The following is a 22,906-nucleotide window of genomic DNA, read 5'->3' on the forward strand; positions in this document are numbered from 1 at the left end:
GAGTGTGAGGAATTGATTGAAGAGGTGTGTGTTTTGAGTGTGGAACTATTGTATTTTCAGTGTTGATGTACTGTGTATGGGTGATGGTGTTTGAACGCTGTGAATACTTTAATAAGACCATCCTACCGGTAGTGTGTTCATGTGAATACTTTAATAAGACATCTCTCTACTAGTAGTGTGTTCATGTGAATACTTTAATAAGACATCTCTCTACTAGTAGTGTGTTCATGTGAATACTTTAATAAGACCACTCTCTACTGGTAGTGTGTTCATGTGAATACTTTAATAAGGCCACTCTCTACTGGTAGTGTGTTCGTGTGAATACTTTAATAAGACCACTCTCTACTGGTAGTGTGTTCGTGTGAATACTTTAATAAGACATCTCTCTACTCGTAGTGTGTTCGTGTGAATACTTTAATAAGACCATCCTACTGGTAGTGTGTTCATGTGAATACTTTAATAAGACATCTCTCTACTCGTAGTGTGTTCGTGTGAATACTTTAATAAGACATCTCTCTACTTGTAGTGTGTTCGTGTGAATACTTTAATAAGACATCTCTCTACTGGTAGTGTGTTCATGTGAATACTTTAATAAGACCACTCTCTACTGGTAGTGTGTTCATGTGAATACTTTAATAAGACCACTCTCTACTGGTAGTGTGTTCATGTGAATATTTTAATAAGACCACTCTCTACTGGTAGTGTGTTCATGTGAATACTTTAATAAGACCACTCTCTACTGGTAGTGTGTTCATGTGAATACTTTAATAAGACCACTCTCTACTGGTAGTGTGTTCATGTGAATACTTTAATAAGACCATCCTACTGGTAGTGTGTTCATGTGAATACTTTAATAAGACCACTCTCTACTGGTAGTGTGTTCATGTGAATACTTTAATAAGACATCTCTCTACTGGTAGTGTGTTCATGTGAATACTTTAATAAGACCACTCTCTACTGGTAGCTACAGTACAAGCACACTTAGTTATTTCTAGGAAACGTGTTCTAGTTATCTGAACAAGACTAGATCTTTATTATCTTGTCACCCCTCGCTACTGCCCTACAGTTGTGGCCAAAAGTATTGAGAATGACACAAATATTAATTTCCACAAAGTTTGCTGCTTCAGTGTCTTTAGATATTTTTGTCAGATGTTACTGTGGAATACTGAAGTATATTTCAAGCATTTCATAAAGTGTCAAAGGCTTTTATTGACAATTACATGAAGTTGATGCAAAGAGTCAATATTTGCAGTGTTGACCCTTCTTTTTCAAGACCTCTGCAATCCGCCCTGGCATGCGCCCCATTCTTGTATAATCAATGCTTGGAGTTTGTCAGAATTTGTGGGTTTTTGTTTCTTCACCCGCCTCTTGAGGATTGACCACAATGGGTCAACAACAATGGTTCTCAATGGGATTAAGGTCTGAGGAGTTTCCTGGCCATGGACCCAAAATATAGATGTTTTGTTCCCCGAGCCACTTAGTTATCACTTTTGCCTTATGGCAAGGTGCTCCATCATGCTGGAAAATGCATTGTTTGTCACCAAACTGTTCCTGGATGGTTGGGAGAAGTTGCTCTCGGAGGATGTACCATTCTTTATTCATGGCTGTGATCTTAGGCAAAATTGTGAGTGAGCCCACTCCCTTGGCTGAGAAGCAACCCCACACATGAATGGTCTCAGGATGCTTTACAGTTGGCATGACACAGGACTGATGGTAGCGCTCACCTTGTCTTCTCCGGACAAGCTTTTTTCCGGATGCCCCAAACAATCGGAAAGGGGATTCATCAGAGAAAATGACTTTACCCCATTCCTCAGCAGTCCAATCCCTGTACCTTTTATAGAATATCAGTCTGTTCCTGATGTTTTTCCTGGAGAGAGGTGGCTTCTTTGCTGCCCTTCTTGACACCAGGCCATCCTCCAAAAGTTGTTGCCTCACTGTGCATGCAGATGCACTCACATCTGCCTGCTGCCATTCCTGAGCAAGCTCTGTACTGGTGGTGCCCCGATCCCGCAGCTGAATCAACTTCAGGAGACGGTCCTGGCGCTTGCTGAACTTTCTTGGGTGGCCTGAAGCCTTCTTCACAACAATTGAACCGCACTCCTTGAAGTTCTTGATGATCCGATAAATGGTTGAATTAGGTGCAATCTTACTGGCAGCAAGTGGTTGACAGAGGAAGAACAATGATTCCAAGCACCACCCTCCTTTTGAAGCTTCCAGTCTGTTATTCAAACTCAATCAGCATGACAGAGTGATCTCCAGCCTTGTCCTCGTCAACACTCACACCTGTGTTAACGAGAGAATCACTGCAATGATGTCAGCTGGTCATTTTGTGGCAGGGCTGAAATGCAGTGGAAATGTTTTGGGGGATTCAGTTCATTTGCATGGCAAAGAGGGACTTTGCAATTAATTGAAATTCATCTGATCACTCTTCATAACATTCTGGAGTATATGCAAATTGTCATCATACAAACTGAGGCAGCAGACATTGTGAAAATGTATATTTGTGTCATTCTCAATACTTTTGGCCACGACTGTAAACATCCTCTCACAGACAAATAAAACATTGCTTCTCATTTCCTCCTCTCTCTCTCTCTCTCTCTTTATTTGCCGCTCTCTTTCTCTCCCCCTCTTTCCCTCTCTCTCTTTCCCCCTCTCTCACTCCCTTTCCTTCTCTCTCCCGCTCTCTCTCTCACTCCTCTGCTCTCCACCCGGTGGCTTTTCATGAAATAAAGCCCAATATCTCTCAGTAGAACCCCATCTTAGGCTCCTACTGTATACACACACACCTACCCAGCTCCACTGGTGCTCCCCTCCTCTCATAATAATTTACTAGCCAGGGGCCCCGGACCCACACCAGCCACTACACCCCACCATGAATAACACAGTACGAAGATGTAGTGTCTGAAGACGTGCCCTGTGCCACAGGGTGTCTAGCCAATCAACAGCCCAGGGAGAATGGGGTTGAAATGGCCCAGGCCCATATTGATTTAATTGCCTTGGTTTATTTGTGGCATCCTAATTATTGACTGGAGCTGAGTTTAATGGGCCTGGCTTTATGAACACGGGGAAATGACTGCATATATGGTCTTCTTCCTCCCAAATAGCACCATATGCTCTATTTAGTGCACTACTTTTGGCCACTGCCCTATTGAAAATAGAGAATAGGGTGTGATTTGGGACACGCATATGGCCTTCAATCTGCAGTTTGTTTGGCCCATAATGAACTGCTCCCCGTCCCTCCCTAGATCCTCTTTCACACTCATTTCAAAGCTACATTCTGGGATTTGAAAAACAACACAACAGAAGCCCTGTTGAATTGAAATGACCATTGAACAGAGTCCCAGATCACAGACTGTAGCTTTAACCTTCTACTCAACCCTCCTGACAGGCCCCCCCCCCCAAAAAAAACATTTGAAAAGTCGTCGGCGCACTGCCCTTTACGACCGCCGATTGGGAGGACGCTCAAGTTTTACTAGAGGGTGGCGGAAGCTGGTGTGATATTGAGCGGTAATATTTACCCTTCAGTACCCTCGGGGGAGGAGTTTGGTTGCTATAGGCACTGCACTGTGTCAACCCAGGGTCCATTAAGAGAAGATTAACTTAATATCTTTACTGTAGTGTACTCTACATATCTGGGCCTGTATTTCAATCAAGAGCCCTTAGACAACACTACTTTAACTGAGACTCAGCGATATGACGTTGCCACGAGCAGCACTGCAGATGAGCGTGATGCAAGACTTTGCTCTCACACAGTGTATCTGAGCATTTTATTTTTTATTTAACCTTTATTTAACTAGGCAAGTCCGTTAAAAACAAATTCTTATTTACAATGACAGCCTAGGAACAGTGGGTATACCGCCTTGTTCAGGGGCAGAACGACTGATTTTTAACCTTGTCGGCTCGGGGATTCGATTTAGCAACCTTTCGGTTACTGGCCCAACGCTCTAACCACTAGGCTACCTACCGCATGTGCATGGGAGTGCCACACATTGCTACAAGGTGATCGCTACGGGACCAAAACAGCTGAGAAGTTTAGACTCGCGTTTCAACGCTCCTAGTTGTTGCGGAATTCGACCCGATATTCCTGTTTACTTGTGCATGGCTGAGTCTACCTGTAAACATGGCTGAGTCTACCTGTAAACATGGCTGAGTCTACCTGTAAACATGGCTGAGTCTACCTGTAAACATGGCTGAGTCTACCTGTAAACATGGCTGAGTCTACCTGTAAACATGGCTGAGTCTACCTGTAAACATGGCTGAGTCTACCTGTAAACATGGCTGAGTCTACCTGTAAACATGGCTGTTTGTGGAGGCTGTCATGTGACCCAGACTAGTGTCATGTCCAGGGTGTGTACTTGTACATGAAGCTGCCTCACGCTACAGACACAGCAGATAGACTAGTGTCCTGTCCAGGGTGTGTACTTGTACATCAAGCTGCCTCATGCTACAAACACAGGAGATAGACTAGCGTCCTGTACAGGGTGTGTACTTGTACATCAAGCTGCCTCACACTACAGAAACAGGAGAAAGACTAGCGTCCTGTCCAGGGTGTGTACTTGTACATCAAGCTGCCTCACACTACAGAAACAGGAGAAAGACTAGCATCCTGTCCAGGGTGTGTACTTGTACATCAAGCTGCCTCATGCTACAAACACAGGAGATAGACTAGCGTCCTGTCCAGGGTGTGTACTTGTACATCAAGCTGCCTCATGCTACAGACACAGGAGATAGACTAGCATCCTGTCCAGGGTGTGTACTTGTACATCAAGCTGCCTCATGCTAGAGAAACAGGAGAAAGACTAGCATCCTGTACAGGGTGTGTACTTGTACATCAAGCTGCCTCACACTACAGAAACAGGAGATAGACTAGCATCCTGTCCAGGGTGTGTACTTGTACATCAAGCTGCCTCACACTACAGAAACAGGAGAAAGACTAGCATCCTGTCCAGGGTGTGTACTTGTACATCAAGCTGCCTCATGCTACAGACACAGCAGATAGACTAGCGTCCTGTCCAGAGTGTGTACTTCTACATCAAGCTGCCTCACACTACAGAAACAGGCTCCTGCTCCTGTGAACAGTTCCAGCTCACACAAGCCAAGGCATGTGCAAGGCTACTTACTTACATACTCAACCAAAACTATTGTAACTTTTGAGTCAAGCACCACCATGCCCAAACAACAATATTACCAACTTCTCAAACGTGTTTGTTTGTTGTCAACGCTGGCATAGGGATGGCGGATATCATCTGCAATTATTCTGCAGTTGGTAATTATTATGCAGTAATGACAAGGAACAGATCTCCAGCTACTGTTGTTCCTTCAGAAAGAAGGGACTCTAATTAAGCCTTGTTTAATGATTGGGCTAATTAAATCAGCAGTGACTGTGCTGTGTGAAGGGGGGGGGGGGATTCTCAGACGTTGTACTGTAAATGTGCCAAGGCAGAGATTGTGGGGACAAGGGGCCCTAGGGGAGGTGGGCGACTGGGTTTGTGTGACGAGTAGAGACCAAAGTAGACTATAACCTTCCTCTCTGTGTTTACTGTGATCACAAGCTACATAGTTTATTCAGACAAAGACGCTGTACACTAATAGAGTTTGGTTTAAGTTGGTCAGTCAAGATTATTCTGGAACTGCATTCATTAATTATTTTCCTCAATGTTCCTCTACACTGGCTGACTTTGTTGAAGTAGGCACACAGAAGTGAATTGATGCTGGTAGTGGACATTCTAAAGTGAGTTAGCATATAGCTTGGCTGTTGGACAGGGTTTGGGCCTCATTGAGTAATGTTAGCCTGTTATGATGGCTCATTGGATAACGTTAGTCTGTTAAGATGGCTCATTGGATAATGTTAGCCTGTTATAAGGGCTCATTGGATAATGTTAGCATGTTATAATGGCTCATTGGATAGTGTTAGCCTGTTATAATGGCTCATTGGATAATGTTAGCCTGTTAAGATGGCTCATTGGATAATGTTAGCCTGTTATAAGGGCTCATTGGATAATGTTAGCCTGTTATAATGGCTCATTGGATAATGTTAGCCTGTTATAATGGCTCATTGGATAATGTTAGCCTGTTATAATGGCTCATTGGGTAATGTTAGCCTGTTATAATGGCTCATTGGATAACATTAGTCTGATATGATGGCTCATTGGATAATGTTAGCCTGTTATAATGGCCCGTTGGATAATGTTAGCCTGTTATAATGGCTCATTGGATAATGTTAGCCTCAGAGGAGGCTGCTGAGGGGAGGACGGCTCATAATAATGGTTGGAACGGAGCGAATGGAATGGCATCAAACCCATGGAAACCATGTGTTTGATGTTGTTGATACCTTTCCACCTATTCTGCTCCAGCCGTTACCACGTGCCCATCCTCCCCAATTAAATTGCCACCAACCTCCTGCGGTTAGCTTGTTATTATGGCTCATTGATTAACGTTAGCCTGTTATAATGTCTCATTGAGTAATGTTAGCCTGTTATGAGGGCTCATTGATTAACGTTAACCTGTTATTATGTCTCATTGAGTAATGTTAGCCTGTTATGAGGGCTCATTGAGTAATGTTAGCCTGTTATGAGGGCTCATTGAGTAATGTTAGCCTGTTATGAGGGCTCATTGATTAATGTTAACCTGTTATTATGTCTCATTGAATAATGTTAGCCTGTTATGTCTCATTGAGTAATGTTAGCCTGTTATTATGTCTCATTGAGTAATGTTAGCCTGTTATTATGTCTCATTGAGTAATGTTAGCCTGTTATAATGTCTCATTAAATAAAGTTAGCCTGTTATTATGTCTCATTGAGTAATGTTAGCCTGTTATGAGGGCTCATTGAGTAATGTTAGCCTGTTATGAGGGCTCATTGAGTAATGTTAGCCTGTTATGAGGGCTCATTGAGTAATGTTAGCCTGTTATTATGTCTCATTGAGTAATGTTAGCCTGTTATGAGGGCTCATTGAGTAATGTTAGCCTGTTATGAGGGCTCATTGAATAATGTTAGCCTGTTATAATGTCTCATTGAGTAATGTTAGCCTGTTATGAGGGCTCATTGAGTAATGTTAGCCTGTTATAATGTCTCATTGAGTAATGTTAGCCTGTTATGACGGCTCATTGCTGAAGAAAGTCAAACTACTGTGAAACAGCACCATAACAGTCAAGTCATCATGATTTGTGATAGAATTACACACTTCAGTATACTGAACAGTATGGTATGTTTCTGATTTGTGATAGAATTACACACTTCAGTATAGTGAACAGTATGGTATGTTTCTGATTTGTGATAGGATTACACACTTCAGTATACTGAACAGTATGTTTCTGATTTGTGATAGGATTACACACTTCAGTATACTGAACAGTATGTTTCTGATTTGTGATAGGATTACACACTTCAGTACACTGAACAGTACGGTATGTTTCTGCCAACAGGTACAAAAGGGTTTCAGCAGCGTTGCAGCATCCTTTTGTGTGGATATAACCTTAATGTATTTATACCTGTGTCTGTGATGATCACCTCATTTCCACTCCTAATGAGTGAAAAACAAAGGCCTGCCGTAGCGTTGCTGAAGCGTTTAATCTGGGTTGTATTTAGGTCAGCTCTAATAACACAGGTTGCACAGACCTGATGATGTTTCCCAACTAAATATCAACTCCAAAATAAGGCAAAGATTTTTAATTACAGTATCTATGGCCCCAAGTGTCCAATTCCCTTTCATATCAGTCTCCCGGGGCCCTAAAGGGGAGAATAGAAAGGAACACGGCAACGAGAGAGAGAACGAGAGAGAGAACCGTAATTACCAAGGAGAAAGAAGGAGAAGAAGAATAGACTTTGGGGATTTTTTTCCTTTTACTCACCTGAGTTTTTTCCCCGTCTTTTTTAATCTGCATGTGACATATTCATTATCGGGATAATCAAATGCAGACTTTTTTTAGTAGGTCTTGGGTGCTTTTGTTTTGTTCCTTGTTGTTTATTCCCCGTTTGATAACTTTAATTTCAAACAAAAGTGAGCAGATCAAAGATCATAAAGTGTTTCCCTGTGATCATGTAAAGTATCTCCTTCCCTTCCCCGCGGTGGCCTAGATTGGAGGTGTCTTATCGCCGCTTTATAAATGACGGTAAACATATTGTACCAGGAACATATTGTACCATTTCAGTGGTGTATGCAAGGGCACTGGAGAACAAGCATTGAATCTAAAGCATTTTTAAATCAATCAATCAGTCAATCACATTTCTAAGAGGTACAGATGCAGGATCTTAATTTGATCACCCTGTTGCAAGAGAACTTTGCTGCAATGCAACAAATAAAAAATGTGTTGTTCCTGCTCCTTTGTCTCTGTCGTCCCCCTCCCTCTTTCCATTTCTATCTAGACTTCCACACTAACACCATGCATGTCTACCTCTCCTCACACAAATTGGGCCCTCGAAACCTGCTAACCTGTTCCGAGGGAGAACAGAAAGCGTGTGAATGATCGATCGGTTAAGGGAGGTGTTGTTTCACGTAATGGCGTCTAACGCACAACGGGAGCCCCGGTGTTGTACCGCAAACGGCTCCCCGCCTCCAGTGGCGCCCCAGGCACTGGAGTAACAGTGTCATTTAATTGGTCTGGTAAAACCACCTTTACGTCGCGCCCCCGGCCACCTTGTATTGTCTCTTGTCAGTATCTCAACACACTCAACGCGGGTAGCTTAGCACGTCAGCGCTAACACACCGGACCGTGTTAATGAAAACATATCCAGACAATCGCTCTGGTCTGCGGGGCCTATTGAATAGTGATGGGGGCTAGGGGGAAGGTGTTACATGCTTTGGTTTTTCCATTTATATTTGGGGATGGACGTTAGCATGTTGGGCGCACCGATTGGTGTCACATTGTTCCCTGTTTTCGTTTTGCTCCACTTTTTGGTTTGCTTCCTGACTTTAAGTTTGATTTGGGTTTTATTTTGTTTGCCTCTTCTGGTGGGTGTCTTTTAGGGCCCAGTCGTTGTTGCTAGTTAACAATTTGGTACGTTCCCCAGCAAGAAACCAAAAATTGCCACTCAAACAGAAGGTGGAACTAACAAAGAGTCACTGACAAGGAACAAAACAGGTTCCCGGAGGGGTTCTGAAAGACATTCATGGGGGTGTCCACTGAAAAGGTGCGATCTGCCCTAAGGGCCCGGGGCCCCTGTAAAGCAGCGGTTACATAGTAATGACAGGTCCTAGCGGTCCCTCTGGTGCCATTAGAGCAGGCAGAGACATGGGTACAGTGTGTGTGTCGCTCCAGGGCCTGTGTGTTCACCTGCCCCAGGTAGCAAGCTCTGTGTTTGATCTCACTGACTGTCACAAATGTAACCCATACGGCTACTAAAAGAAAACGCTCCGTGCAGAAGAACAGAGGCCCTTTTGCCAGAATACACACAGCATGCAAACCAGATAGGTCACCTCTGTGAACAAGGAAGGTTGTGTTTATGTAGACTATGAGTTACACACACTTAAACCAGAATAGACTGAGGTACACTTCTCAATCAGTATGTTTACCTTTATTTAGCCATATCAATCATAATTATCATTATGTGGTCCTCTGTAACTCAGTTGGTAGAGCATGGTCCTTGCAATGCCAGAATTCCAGGACCACCCATACATCAAATGTAAACACGCATGACTGTAAGTCTCTTTGGATAAAAAGCATCTGCTAAATAACATATATTATTATTATCATCATTATGACCCTGTCGGTCTCCTCTCCCATAGCCCTGTGCTGTGGCATCTCTTTATACTGTATTTGACTGTGTAGTTGTTTGTTTGCTTAGTTAGTGGCTGTACGTGTACTGTAGTTAGCTGATTAGAGCAGTGGTGAGGAGCTGAGCTGTGATTGGGTGTGTAGTGTTGTCTCTGCAGAGAGGAACAGAGCGGTGTCTCAGCAGTGGTAGAAGAGACTCAGAGAAACAGAGAGGTGTCTCAGCAGTGGTAGAGGAGACTCAGAGGAACAGAGAGGTGTCTCAGCAGTGGTAGAAGAGACTCAGAGGAACAGAGAGGTGTCTCAGCAGTGGTAGAAGAGACTCAGAGGAACAGAGAGGTGTCTCAGCAGTGGTAGAGGAGACTCCGAGGAACAGAGAGGTGTCTCAGCAGTGGTAGAGGAGACTCCGAGGAACAGAGCGGTGTCTCAGCAGTGGTAGAGGAGACTCAGAGGAACAGAGAGGTGTCTCAGCAGTGGTAGAGGAGACTCAGAGGAACAGAGAGGTGTCTCAGCAGTGGTAGAGGAGACTCAGCGGAACAGAGAGGTGTCTCAGCAGTGGTAGAGGAGACTCAGAGGAACAGAGAGGTGTCTCAGCAGTGGTAGAGGAGACTCCGAGGAACAGAGAGGTGTCTCAGCAGTGGTAGAGGAGACTCAGAGGAACAGAGAGGTGTCTCAGCAGTGGTAGAGGAGACTCAGAGGAACAGAGAGGTGTCTCAGCAGTGGTAGAGGAGACTCCGAGGAACAGAGAGGTGTCTCAGCAGTGGTAGAGGAGACTCAGAGGAACAGAGAGGTGTCTCAGCAGTGGTAGAGGAGACTCAGAGGAACAGAGAGGTGTCTCAGCAGTGGTAGAGGAGACTCAGAGGAACAGAGAGGTGTCTCAGCAGTGGTAGAGGAGACTCAGAGGAACAGAGAGGTGTCTCAGCAGTGGTAGAGGAGACTCCGAGGAACAGAGAGGTCTCAGCAGTGGTAGAGGAGACTCCGAGGAACAGAGAGGTGTCTCAGCAGTGCGTGTGTGCGTGACAGAGACAGACAGACAGACAGAGAAATAAAGAAAGAGCTAAATAAACATCCTGAATGTTTAACTTTGTACAATTCCTCCAGTAAGCCACTTCAATTCACTTTCGAGATCTGAGCATGAAGAGAACCTTTAAGCTCCAGTACTTAGTGCTGATCTGGTTTACATATGTTATGGAGATATGTTCTATGATTAAAGCATAATACAACGTTTTATGAGTTTCAGAGCTAAGCCAGCTTCAGTCCAGTACTACTGAAACCTGGCCACAGCGAGACTTTAAAACCCCACTACAGGAATGAGTAGGTTTCCCAGCGTTTCAGAGTGGATGCACAGAGTTCATGTGAATATGTATGTGTGGTATATCTGCCTTTGATCGCCAGGGCCTGATTTCCATAAAGTCCTTGTGTCAGTTTTGAGAGGCAAGAGGAAAAACAAAATTAGCCGAGGCGCAGAGGTTAAGACTGCCCCCTCTCTCTCTCCCTCGCCTGCAGCAAGGAAACCACACACACATACACAGTGAGAGAAACCCAAACTATTCCTCTCAACTTTAACACTGAGTGCAACTCTCATTAGTCTAGAGTGTCCTCCTCTCCTTTCTTATACAACACTGAACGTTCACTCAGAGAGCATGCTGACTAGCAGAACACCAGTATGTACATTACAGAACCATAAGTATATGGAAACCTGCTCATCCAACATCTCATTTCAAAATCATGGGCATTAATATGGAGTTCCCCCCCCTCCCCCCTTTTGCTGCTATAACAGCCTCCACTCTTCTTGGAAGGCTTTCCACTAGATGTTGGAACATTGCTGCGGGGACTTGCTTCCATTCAGCCACAAGCGCATTAGTGAGGATATGTGCTGATTTTGGGTGATTAGGCCAATGGGGTTGAGGTCAGGGCTCTGTGCAGGCCAGTCAAGTTCTTCCACACCGATCTCGACAAACCATTTCTGTATGGAACTTGCTTTGTGCACGGGGGCATTGTCATACTGAAACAGGAAAGGGCCTCCCCAAACTGTTGCCATTGTCATTGTATGCTGTAGCGTAAGATTTCCCTTCACTGGAACTAAGGGGCCCGAACCATGAAAAACAGCCCCAGACCATTATTCCTTTTATTATTTCCTTGTTGCAAAGGTGGCATCATATGATGTTGCCACGTTGAAAGTCACAGAGCTCTTCAGTACAGACCATTTTACTGCCAGTGTTTGTCTATGGAGATTGCATGGCGGTGTGCTCGATTTTATACACCGTCAGCAACAGGTGTGGCTGGAATAGCCAAATCCACTAATTTGAAGGGGTGTCCACATACTTTTGTATGTATATTGTACCTCAGGACATCCTAAATTAACAAAGTGCTCAGCTGTTCCTTTTTCATTATTGCGAAGTAATCTGTTTTTAAGAAATGCTTTGTGGAACACACTAAACACGGACCAACCCCTCTCTCTACTGCCCCTCTCAGGCCCAACCTCTCTCTCTACTGCCCCTCTCAGGCCCAACCTCTCTCTCTACTGCCCCTCTCAGGCCCAACCTCTCTCTCTACTGCCCCTCTCAGGCCCAACCTCTCTCTCTACTGCCCCTCTCAGGCCCAACCTCTCTCTCTACTGCCCCTCTCAGGCCCAACCTCTCTCTCTACTGCCCCTCTCAGGACCAACCCCTCTCTCTACTGCCCCTCTCAGGCCCAACCTCTCTCTCTACTGCCCCTCTCAGGCCCAACCTCTCTCTCTACTGCCCCTCTCAGGCCCAACCTCTCTCTCTACTGCCCCTCTCAGGCCCAACCTCTCTCTCTACTGCCTCTCTCATGCCCAACCTCTCTCTCTACTGCCCCTTTCAGGCCCAACCTCTCTCTACTGCCCCTCTCAGGCCCAACCTCTCTCTCTACTGCCCCTCTCATGCCCAACCTCTCTCTCTACTGCCCCTTTCAGGCCCAACCTCTCTCTCTACTGCCCCTCTCAGGCCCAACCTCTCTCTCTACTGCCCCTCTCAAGGCCCACCTCTCGCTACTGCCCCTCTCAGGCCCAACCTCTCTCTCTACTGCCCCTTTCAAGCCCAACCTCTCTCTCTACTGCCCCTCTCTCCTCTCAATACTGTACCACAATAATAACAAACCTGCCCTCTGAAAAGATGCCAAGTGTCAAAAAGCACACTTTAACTGTTCTGTGTTTTTTCTGTCTTCTTTCTCTCCCCTCTCCCCTCCCCCTCCACAGATCCCCTCTGCTGCTCTCCTAATGGAGGTGCTGTGTGTGAAGATGAAGGAGAGGAAAGTGCTGACAGAAGCGCTGGCCGCGCTCACAACACCAGTCAGCGAAATCGCCTGACTCCCACTCCGGGGCTGAGGGCTGCGGCTGGGAAAAACTGTCATCCTCTCACTCTCCTCCTCCTCTTCTCTCTCCATCCCTCCTTCGTGCCCAGGCCTTTCTTTCTCAGCGGGGGCTGAGTTGGCCAAGTCGACCTGAAGTTGCTCTGTGTGTGTGTGTGTGTGCGTGTGCGTGAGCGCGCACGTGTATGAAGTTGCCTCCACGCCGCACTTCCAGAACAAATATTTACGAGAAAAGCGCTGTCGACTCACTCCGAGCCACTCGCTCACGCAGCGGTCTAGTGCCGTGCCGGGGCCCAGCCTTTGTAAATGAGCCCCCAACATCTGCGTTAGTGGTTAGCGCGCTCCATCTGCGAGACAGGGCCCTTTAGCGTCAGGCTAATTTACAGTACAGAGACAAACGCTCTCTATCTCTTTCTCTCTCTACTCCAAACGCCATCCTGAGGTGATGATAACATTATGCTTACGTTTTTACTTCAAGTTAGACATGATTTGTTATGTTTTTTTTTATTTTGATATTTTCAGTAATTTATTGTGGATCTCAAGGACCCCCCAGGGTGCTCGGAGTGGGACCTGACCCAACAGTGCAGACTCAACGAAAGAAAAAGTATCCTCTTAAAGTAAGAAGCAGACATACTCTCTCTCCTCTTAGGATATACTGGACTCAAACCCGACACATGCATTCCATGTCCCATTTGGACCGGTTGGATTCCATTGTTCCATTCACGTTTCAGTGACCAAATGCTCTTAACGTGAATGATAGCATAAAATATACATTTTGTGTGTTTTGTTTGTCATGTCTAGGTATATTCTGAAATGTGTTTTATTTCAGGATACTACTAGACATTTGTGTGTTCACTTCATACGGTATTTTGCAATAGGTAATTATGTTATATTGTTAATTGATTGAAACTGAATTGAAATAAAAGTGCGTTGCCAGTTGTTTTATTTTTACACTATGGAGTCAAGATTATGGATCTGTCACATTAAAGTTGCACTGTGCAGAAATCTCTCCACCATTTCCTGATTGCTAAAACTCAAATCGTTTTCCTAATGTCAGTTTATGTAACAAAATAAGATAGTATAGTGTAGAGAATCATTGTACCATCTAAACCGCTGTGAAATATATTTTCTATAACCAACAATATAGTATTTTCAGTTGTTTAAAGCTGTAATGTAGAAAACCCAAAGGAAAATACACAAAAACACAACTTAAGAACGGGAAGCATAGAACAGCACACACAGAATGGATTTACCACTCCTTAGACTTGCTTTCAAGTGGAATGATAGATCTATATCTCACATTTCTATTGCATGAAAAGTTACATATGGCCACTTTAAAACAATGATTATTTTCTTCATGCATCATGTGCTGTAATGTTTTCATGTCCAGAATGTACTGTTGGGCCAGTGGTTAAAGTTGAGACCAAATCATTTCTATATCCAGGCTAGTCTCGTTAGAACTGAGGCTAATGGAAAGACAGTACTCTGTCCTGCCTTGTTGACAGTGATGGACCATGATTCAGTTCCTCTATTGGACGGGCGGAGGCGGGGCTCCCTGTCTTCCAGATGATTGACAGGCGACTGGTAGACCATCGGCATGGTTTCCGACGGTAATGAGCAACCCCCACTGTTGACTTCATTAACGAGGGTCTTCAGTGGGCCACACACACAAGCAGCCCAGTGGTAGAGAGGGAGCAGTCTCACCCTTGACGTACCTCTCCAGCCCTTTTATGTTTCTCTTCTCTCTCTCTCTTTCTCTTCTTTCATTATTCATAGTGAATATCAAACCGTGATCTGGGTCTCCTCTGTCCTTGAGCAGGAGTCCTACACCCGAGACCACCACACTTCTCTCTCTGATCATGTCTTCCTCTCCTTTCTCATCCCTTTGTTTTCAATTATTCCCTCTTTTTTTAAGTACAATTAACAACCTTATGTAAAATCATCCATTCAGGAATTAACAAGAAATAATTCAACTTTTTATCCCACCCCCCTTTCAAATATATGCTAATGATGTGTTTTTTTTCCTTTATCTTTCTATAATAAAGGGTGGATTAGCCCAGGACTGTCTCTCCAGCAACACAGGGACCAATTTAGCTGTGATCCCGGGGAGCACTATGCCCCAGTGGTTAATTACCATTCATTAACATAGTTTGCATCTTTTATTCTCCGTCGAATACCCAGGAGCGAGCTATTGTCAATATTTGTCCCATATAAATTTGTGCTTGGTTTCTCTCCCTAGTCACTGTCCTCTGGCGTAATGCTGCTAATGACAAACATTAATAACTGAGAAATCCAGTGTGCAGTGGGGATGATACAAGAACAGAGGAAGGAGGAGGGGGGGGCGCGTGTAGTGTAGAGTCGCACAAATTAGCATGGAGCCCCCTTTTATTCTCTCTCTCTGTGTTTTAATGCATAGTCAACATGTTTGCTTATACCCGCACCATCCGGCCCTGTCTGCTTGACACTCAGCCTCTATTTATGTGACATATTCAAATGACTACCCAGAAACCTCTTGGGTTTAATTAACCTGGCCTTGGCTCTCTGTGCCCCCCTCCCCCCTGCCCCCGTGAAGACGTTAACAGATCCTGAACGCACCCTTCACACTCCTGCCTTCCCCTGTGCTAGTCCTCGTACCACGTCCACACGCTCCCCCCATCCTTCGCTCTATAGGAATGGAGAATTAGAGCCATCCACTTGTCGTTTTTCCCCCTCCCTCTCTCGCTTTCTCTGTCTTCCTCCCCTCTTTCTCTCTCTTGTACAACTCTCATTAAGGGCAGGTCTCCGAGGGGAATTACTTTGATCACTAGTTCCAGTTGCGAAGTTTTCCATCTCCTTCCTCTGTCTTTTATTCCTCCCCACGTGATCAACTCTGTGGCATTTCTTTTTCTTTGCCCTTTCTTTATTTAATCCACCTGTCACAGTTATTTTTTCTGCAGAGCTTTCCTCTGGGGTTGCTCCTCTCCTGGATGGGGTAAGAGGGGGCCAGGGTCAGGAGTTGACTGGGAGGCCGATCAATGATAGGGGTTGAGGGGTGTGGTAGTGTCTCGGGGCACCCCTGGTGTGATTACGAAAGCCCCCCTATGTCACTTGGGTGGGGAGCACTGGGAGAGAGCAGGGGGGCCAAGGAGTACAAAGACAGAGGTGGATCTCAGCTGCCAATCGCCGCAGCCTCCAGCCCATCACAATTAGCCCTCCGCCTCCCTCTCCTCCTCACTGCCTCCTCTCCTCCTCACTGCCTCCTCTCCTCCTCATTGCCTCCCTACTCCTCCTCTCTGCCTCCCTACTCCTCCTCACTGCCTCCCTCTCCTCCTCACTGCCTCCCTCTCCTCCTCACTGCCTCCCTCTCCTCCTCACTGCCTCCCTCTCCTCCTCACTGCCACCCTACTCCTCCTCACTGCCTCCCTCTCCTCCTCACTGCCTCCCTACTCCTCCTCTCTGCCTCCCTACTCCTCCTCTCTGCCTCCCTACTCCTCACTGCCTCACTCTCCTCTCTGCCTCCCTCTCCTCCTCACTGCCTCCCTACTTCTCCTCTCTGCCTCCCTACTCCTCCTCTCTGCCTCCCTACTCCTCACTGCCTCTCTCTCCTCCTCTCTGCCTCACTCTCCTGCTCTCTGCCTCCCTACTCCTCCTCTCTGCCTCCCTACTCCTCCTCTCTGCCTCCCTACTCCTCACTGCCTCACTCTCCTCCTCTCTGCTCACTCTCCTCCTCTCTGCCTCACTCCCCTCCTCTCTTCCTCCTCTCTGCCTCCCTCTCCTCTCTGCCTCCCTCTCCTCTCTGCCTCCCTACTCCTCCTCTCTGCCTCCCTCTCCTCCTCTCTGCCTCCCTCCCTCTCCTCCTCTCTTCCTCCCTCCCTCTCCTCCTCTCTGCCTCCCTCTCCTCCTCTCTGCCTCTCTCTCCTTCTCATTTCGACACTATTGTAACAGGAACCAGGAGCCTGAGAGAAACAGCCTCCGGTGAGTTGACTGACTTCCCCTTTTCTCCCTGACACAGTTTCTCTCCCTGCTTCTCTCAGCACCAGGAGATGGTCTGGCTTTGATATGACAGACAACCAGACAGACTTGGCTCACTGTGTAAAGTAATAGGTGTGTCTGTGACTCTCAGCCAAATGCATTGTCAAATGTATAATGCAGCATGTTTACTGTACTGTTGATTCTACCTTGGAGAAAAGGAAGTGTCGCGTTGGGTTTTCTTTTTCTACTTTTTGGATTTAGATCGCGATCCAATGAAAATAATTGCTACCGTACGATAAAGATGTACACTGACCGTCAACACTACATTTCACTACATTAACCGTTCAGGGTCTTTCACATAAGGACATATAAAAGGAAAGGAAACAAGGAAGGAGAGGGAGGGAGCCATTTTAAAACTATTGAGATGCACCCCCGCTCATATTAGGACCAGTCTCCACAGTATCAAGTCATGTTCAATGTCACCTCTCTTTCTCTCTCTATGGTGAAGAGGAGGACATGAGGACTGCAGCTTCCCTCTGGTCCTCTGAGGAGGTGGATTAGACGGCCAGATCAGCTCTACTGCCTCTTCTCTTTTCTCCCCGGGAGCTCAGTCAACAAAGGCAGCCCAGGACATCAGAGGCAGGGCAGCGCTGAGCAGGGCTTAGTCCAGCCTGGGAAGAGAGAGGGATGAGAGGGAAAGGAGGAGCAGAGAAAGAAAGAGAGGAGTAGAGACTGAGAGGAAGACTAACGGGAGATGCAGAGTGAACGAGAGAGGCTGTACTAGGAATCCTTAGAGGATAAGGCCGTGGAACTCTCCCCAGAAGCAGTCTGCTATCCTGTCTTTTGCTTTTTTGTTTTTTGAAAAGGGCCACATCCACAGATAATCTAGCGCTTTTTATGTTGTCTGTTGTCTGTGGAGTGGATAGACTTGCTCAACTATTAGATCAGTAATGAGTTTATATGGTCTCTCTACTAGATATCTCTCTACTAGAAGAGATACTGATCATGATGTTTCATCTGGAGAGCACGATCAAATCCCTCTTGGGGTTTCCTCCTATTGGAGAGATATCAGAAGTCTGACTTGGCTTCCAAAACTGGCTTCCTTTCATTTTATTGGCTCTGTGGGGTTCTAGATTGCTGTAGATGAAAGAGAGGAGACGAGGAGAGGAACTGTTGAGAATGAGATGCACCCCTGGACTGGTCTTGGTTTGGCTGGAGACTTTCTCCGTGGGTCTCGTCTTAGTGAGTGACTCTGATAGCTACTTCACCAGTCTTTCGTTATGATATCTGTACAATGGAAATATATTGCTCATGTTTTGTTTAAGTATGATGGATTATTGAGCAATATTTGTACATAGTACCATGTACAGTGCATTCGGAATGTATTCAGACCCCTTGACTTTTTCCACATTTTGTTATGTTACAGCCATATTCTAAAATTGATAAAATTAATGTTTTTACTCATCAATCTACACAATACGTTTTTTGATTTTTTTTCTAATTTATTAAAAATAAAACCTGAAATACCTTATTTACTTAAGTATTCAGACCCTTTGCTATGAGACTCGAAATTGAGCTCAGGTGCATCCTGTTTCCATTTATCATCCTTGAGATGTTTCTACAACTTGATTGGAGTCCACCTGTGGTAAATTCAATTGATTGGACATGATTTGGAAAGGCACACACCTGTGTCATGACATTGGCCTGGGGGTAGGTTTATGACAGTCATAAATACATCTTCCCCCCTTTTCCTCTCTCTACCCTACTGATGTTACATTTGCAAAACCCTTGGTTAACATAGAGATTCTGGGAACATCAGAAGGGGACGGGGGGGGATAAACTATATTCTGGTAATCTGACCAATTGAACATATGCGGTGGTACTTAATGAATATGATGTCAGTTCGGTTGTCATCTGAGACATTCTCATCTATGATAAGATGACATAAACTCTACAGTGGAAAATCTACACATCAGAGTTATCGGATTCATATGGAATTGTTGTTCAATTTAAATGTTTGAATATGAAATTATTCGTGATGGGATGAAATGTGAGTTTTGGGTTTTTCATAAGGTAGGGCTCTGCTCAATCAGTGGCCCGTCCCTGTGAAGGGACATTTGCTATAAAACTTTTCAAACACGCCCTCCTCTCCCTTCCTATATAAAGCCTTGACGACAATATAACCTCCTGTTCCGAGGATGTGAGGACGACGGTCCTATGTCAGAATGGTTCAGATAATAACTACAGAACAAAGCCAACATCAGCGTAAGCTTTGGTTGCGAATGGTATGAACTATGAACTCTTATTCACTACAGAAGTGATACCTCCTAGCCGTTGAGTTAGCAACAGCCGCTGCAAACGAGGGTTAGGAAGGAACAGACAGAGTATCCCGTCTATCACACAACGACGTTACTACAACGTATCCAATTGACAACCAGAGACATTCTTCAAAGGACTCGGTTGGGCAACACGGCCTTCCATCTACCGCCAACCTACCGAAGCGCAGCTCAGAGTAAATATTTATTGCATTTTCCTTTTCCAAATGGGCGGTAATGTAGAATGCATAAGATACTGTATTTACGATAGCACAGCTTCGCCCTTTGTTCCTCAGTCTTCCCACTCTTTCACTCAAACCCAGCCCTTTTCTTTTGTGTAACAAGCTGTCATATCTGTTCTGCCCGCTAGGGACGTTTTCCTTTATGACGTAATTTGTAATCAAGTTATGATTTAATTTTGTGTATGTGTAATTCTGTGTGATTAGTTAGGTATTTAGTAGATAAATAATTGGTAGTTAATTACATTTACATGAATAGCTCAATCAGGTAATATTAATTACGGAGAAATTATTTTATAGAATAGCATGTCATATCACTTAATCCGGCATAGCCAAAGACACGACACCTGTCTATATAAGGTCCCACAGTTGACAGTACATATCAGAGCAAAACCAAGCCATGACTTTGAAGGAATTGTCGTAGAGCTCCAAGACAGGATTGTGGAGAGGCACATATCTGGGGAAGGGTACCAAAAAATGTCTGCAGCATTGAAGGTGCCCAAGAACACAGTGGCCTCCATCATTCTTAAATGGAAGAAGTTTGGAACAACCAAGACTGTTCCTAGAGCTGGCCATCCGGCCAAACTGAACAATCGGAGGAGAAGGGCGTTGGTCAGGGAGGTGACCAAGAACCCGATGGTCACTCAGACAGAGCTCCAGAGTTCCTCTGTGGAGATGGGGAAAACCTTCCAGAAGGACAACCATCTCTGCAGCACTTCACCAATCAGGCCTTTATGGTAGAGTGGCCAGACAGAAGCCACTCCTCAATAAAAGGCAAATGACAGCGCACTTGGAGTTTGCCAAAAGGCATCTAAAGACTCTCAGACCATGAGAATCAAGATTCTCTGGTCTGATGAAATCAAGATTGAACTCTTTGGCCTGAATGCCAAGAGTCATGTCTGGAGGATTTGTGTATCTTGTTTTGTTCCATGTTAATTTATTTATTAAATTCACTCCCTGTACTTGCTTCCTTATTATTAGCTTGCACGTTACAGAATAAAGCCTCACCAAGGGAAGCAACAGCGATTTTTTTTTGTTGCTTTTTTACTGGTAATGTCAGGTCCAAGGGCGGCTGCCGAAGCAACAGGGGAAGCCTCCGCTTGCTCGTTAGGCTTCCATGCCTCAGCTGGCTCGTCGGGATCCCATGCCTCAGCCGGCTCGTCAGGCTCCCATGCCTCAGCTGCCTCGACCGGTTCCCATACCTCAGCTGCCTCGACAAGTTCCCATGCCTCAGCTGCCTCGACAGATTCATCTGTTGGGGATGAATCAGAATTAGTTGGGTAACAGATAAATAAGATGTTTTATTTACTTTCATAATATACTTATGTGAGATACTTGTCATTAGAATGTCTCCTTTTGGACTATACTGTTGGCAGTTGCACTTTTCCCTTCTCAGCTAGGGAAAAGTCACTTGGGGCCCAGAGAGGGGAGAGGTCAGGCTTGTCTTCATATGTGAATGTATCTGTTAAACCATGTGAAGGGATGATTAAGGGGGAACCAATTATCTCTTGGCTCCACAATGTCTGTGCACAAGTCACGCTCCTCAGTGAGCTTGTCCAGGAGTGGGGAGGGGGTGTATTTGAGGTGGGCGTATCTAGAGTTGACAATTGATATATGCCATTGGATGAGGTAATGTTTTGGTACTATGAAGTACCAAGAATGAGGTTAGAACCTTGTCTTGGAGACCAAACTGAATGATAATCTATAGCGAATGCTATCTGGCTATGGGATACTCCTCTCTCAAGTAAAAAGTTCCTGAGATCTGTGGTTCATCATGTGAGTGAAAGATACTAGTATTATTTTGTAAGCACTCTCAGAATTCATTTATAGACACTGAATTGATCTGAGAGTCAAAGGGCTATGGTGAAGCTCATATAATTAAAGATGAAGTTTAAGTATAACTCTGACTGGTGTGTGGTTTGTAAACTCTCCTCATTTAGTAATACAGGAAATTACCACGACAAATCGCTGCTAAAGGTGCTTCAACAAAGTACTGAGTAAAGGATCTGACTTGTAAATGTGATATTTCTGTTTATTTTACTATAAATTTTGCACAAAAAAATGTAAACTGTTTTTGCTTTGTCATTATGGGGTAATGTGTGTAGATTGATAACTGGGGGGGGGGGGGGACTATTTAATCAATTTTAGAGTAAGGCTGTAACGTGGAAAAAGTCAAGGGGTCTGAATACTTTCCAAATATACTATATTATATTTGTACTATATTTCTGTCTGACTAAGCCTATCATTCCTAGCCTGGTTAAATCATATTGAATAAGACCCCTAACCTAACTTTGTCTATTGTCTTTCTTTCTTGCAGGTGATGGCCCACACACACACACAATAACATTCTTGCTACTTGGTTCTTCATTGATCATAGCTGCTTGGGGCAGCAGGTATAACCTCCAGGTTAGATCATTGGAACCTAAAGGTCGCTGGTTCGAATCCTGGTGAAACCTGCCGCTGTGCGCTTGAGCAAGGCACTTAACCCCAATTGCTCCGGGGGCCCTGTAGGTGTGTCAGGGGGAGTTGGGAGATGCAAACAACACATTTCCAGCACAAATAGAAGCATATATATATATACATATTTTTCCTTTGTTTTCTCCTGTCTCTGTGCAGCGTACACTTTGGTCTGGGGCTGAAGCACCTCAAAGCATCCCTCCACCTTCACTAACTTTCTCTAGCCCTCATTAGCGAATGGCTGAAGTTATTGTTACAGGGGGTAACGGTGCCCACACACACACACACACACACACCTCAGGTAATCATGGTAATGAATTCAGGCCCCCATCTCTCTCTCCATCTTTCTTTCGTTCTCTCTCGCTCCCCCTCTTTCGCTCAGTGGTGGGCAAAGAGCACGAGGAGCCCAAACAACAAAGGATTGTTTGTTTGCATAACATTAGGGTGTGCGCACACAATGGCGGGGCCGACCGCAGGACTGACTGGAGGCTTCCCGTGAACACAGGTGGAGCAGCCGAGCATCTGTGGGACCAATTAGACGAGCACAGGTACATTAGCATGTTTGAGTGGGGTGGGGGATGAGGAGATGGGAGAAGGGGTGTAAGGTATGTAGGCCTAATAATTAACCTCAAGGTACATTAGCATGTTTGAGTGGGATAGAGGGGGGAGGGGTAAGATGTGTATGCTCATGATAAACCACACCCTCTTGTCTTGACCAAGGTACATCAGCATGTTTGAGAGGGGTGGAACATTAAGGTGTGCAATGATTAACCTCTTAGAGTGGTATAACCTCTCCAAGTGGTGTGTTGGTTGTTTTAAGCCATTTTTTTTCCCGATAAGGTGTGTGACTGCTGATCACTGCTCCATACAGACTAAACACACCCACAGCTGGTCCCTCTTGT

At 45.1% G+C, this 22,906-nt stretch overlaps 1 protein-coding gene across 1 annotated transcript in view; it reads left to right on the plus strand.

Annotated features, from left to right (window-relative positions):
• LOC118960365 (centlein) overlaps window positions 1-13,993 on the plus strand; it is a 135,772-nt gene extending 121,779 nt beyond the window's left edge. The window contains exon 28 of the mRNA XM_090210302.1: window positions 12,930-13,993. Within this exon, the coding sequence (XP_090066428.1) occupies window positions 12,930-13,040 (111 nt within the window). The 3' untranslated portion in view covers window positions 13,041-13,993. The remainder of the gene's footprint in view (window positions 1-12,929) is intronic.
• Window positions 13,994-22,906: the final 8,913 nt, after the last annotated feature.

This window comes from Oncorhynchus mykiss, chromosome 19 (genome assembly GCF_057628025.1).
Source record: "Oncorhynchus mykiss isolate SJ-2025 chromosome 19, ASM5762802v1, whole genome shotgun sequence".
Lineage (NCBI taxonomy): Eukaryota > Metazoa > Chordata > Actinopteri > Salmoniformes > Salmonidae > Oncorhynchus > Oncorhynchus mykiss.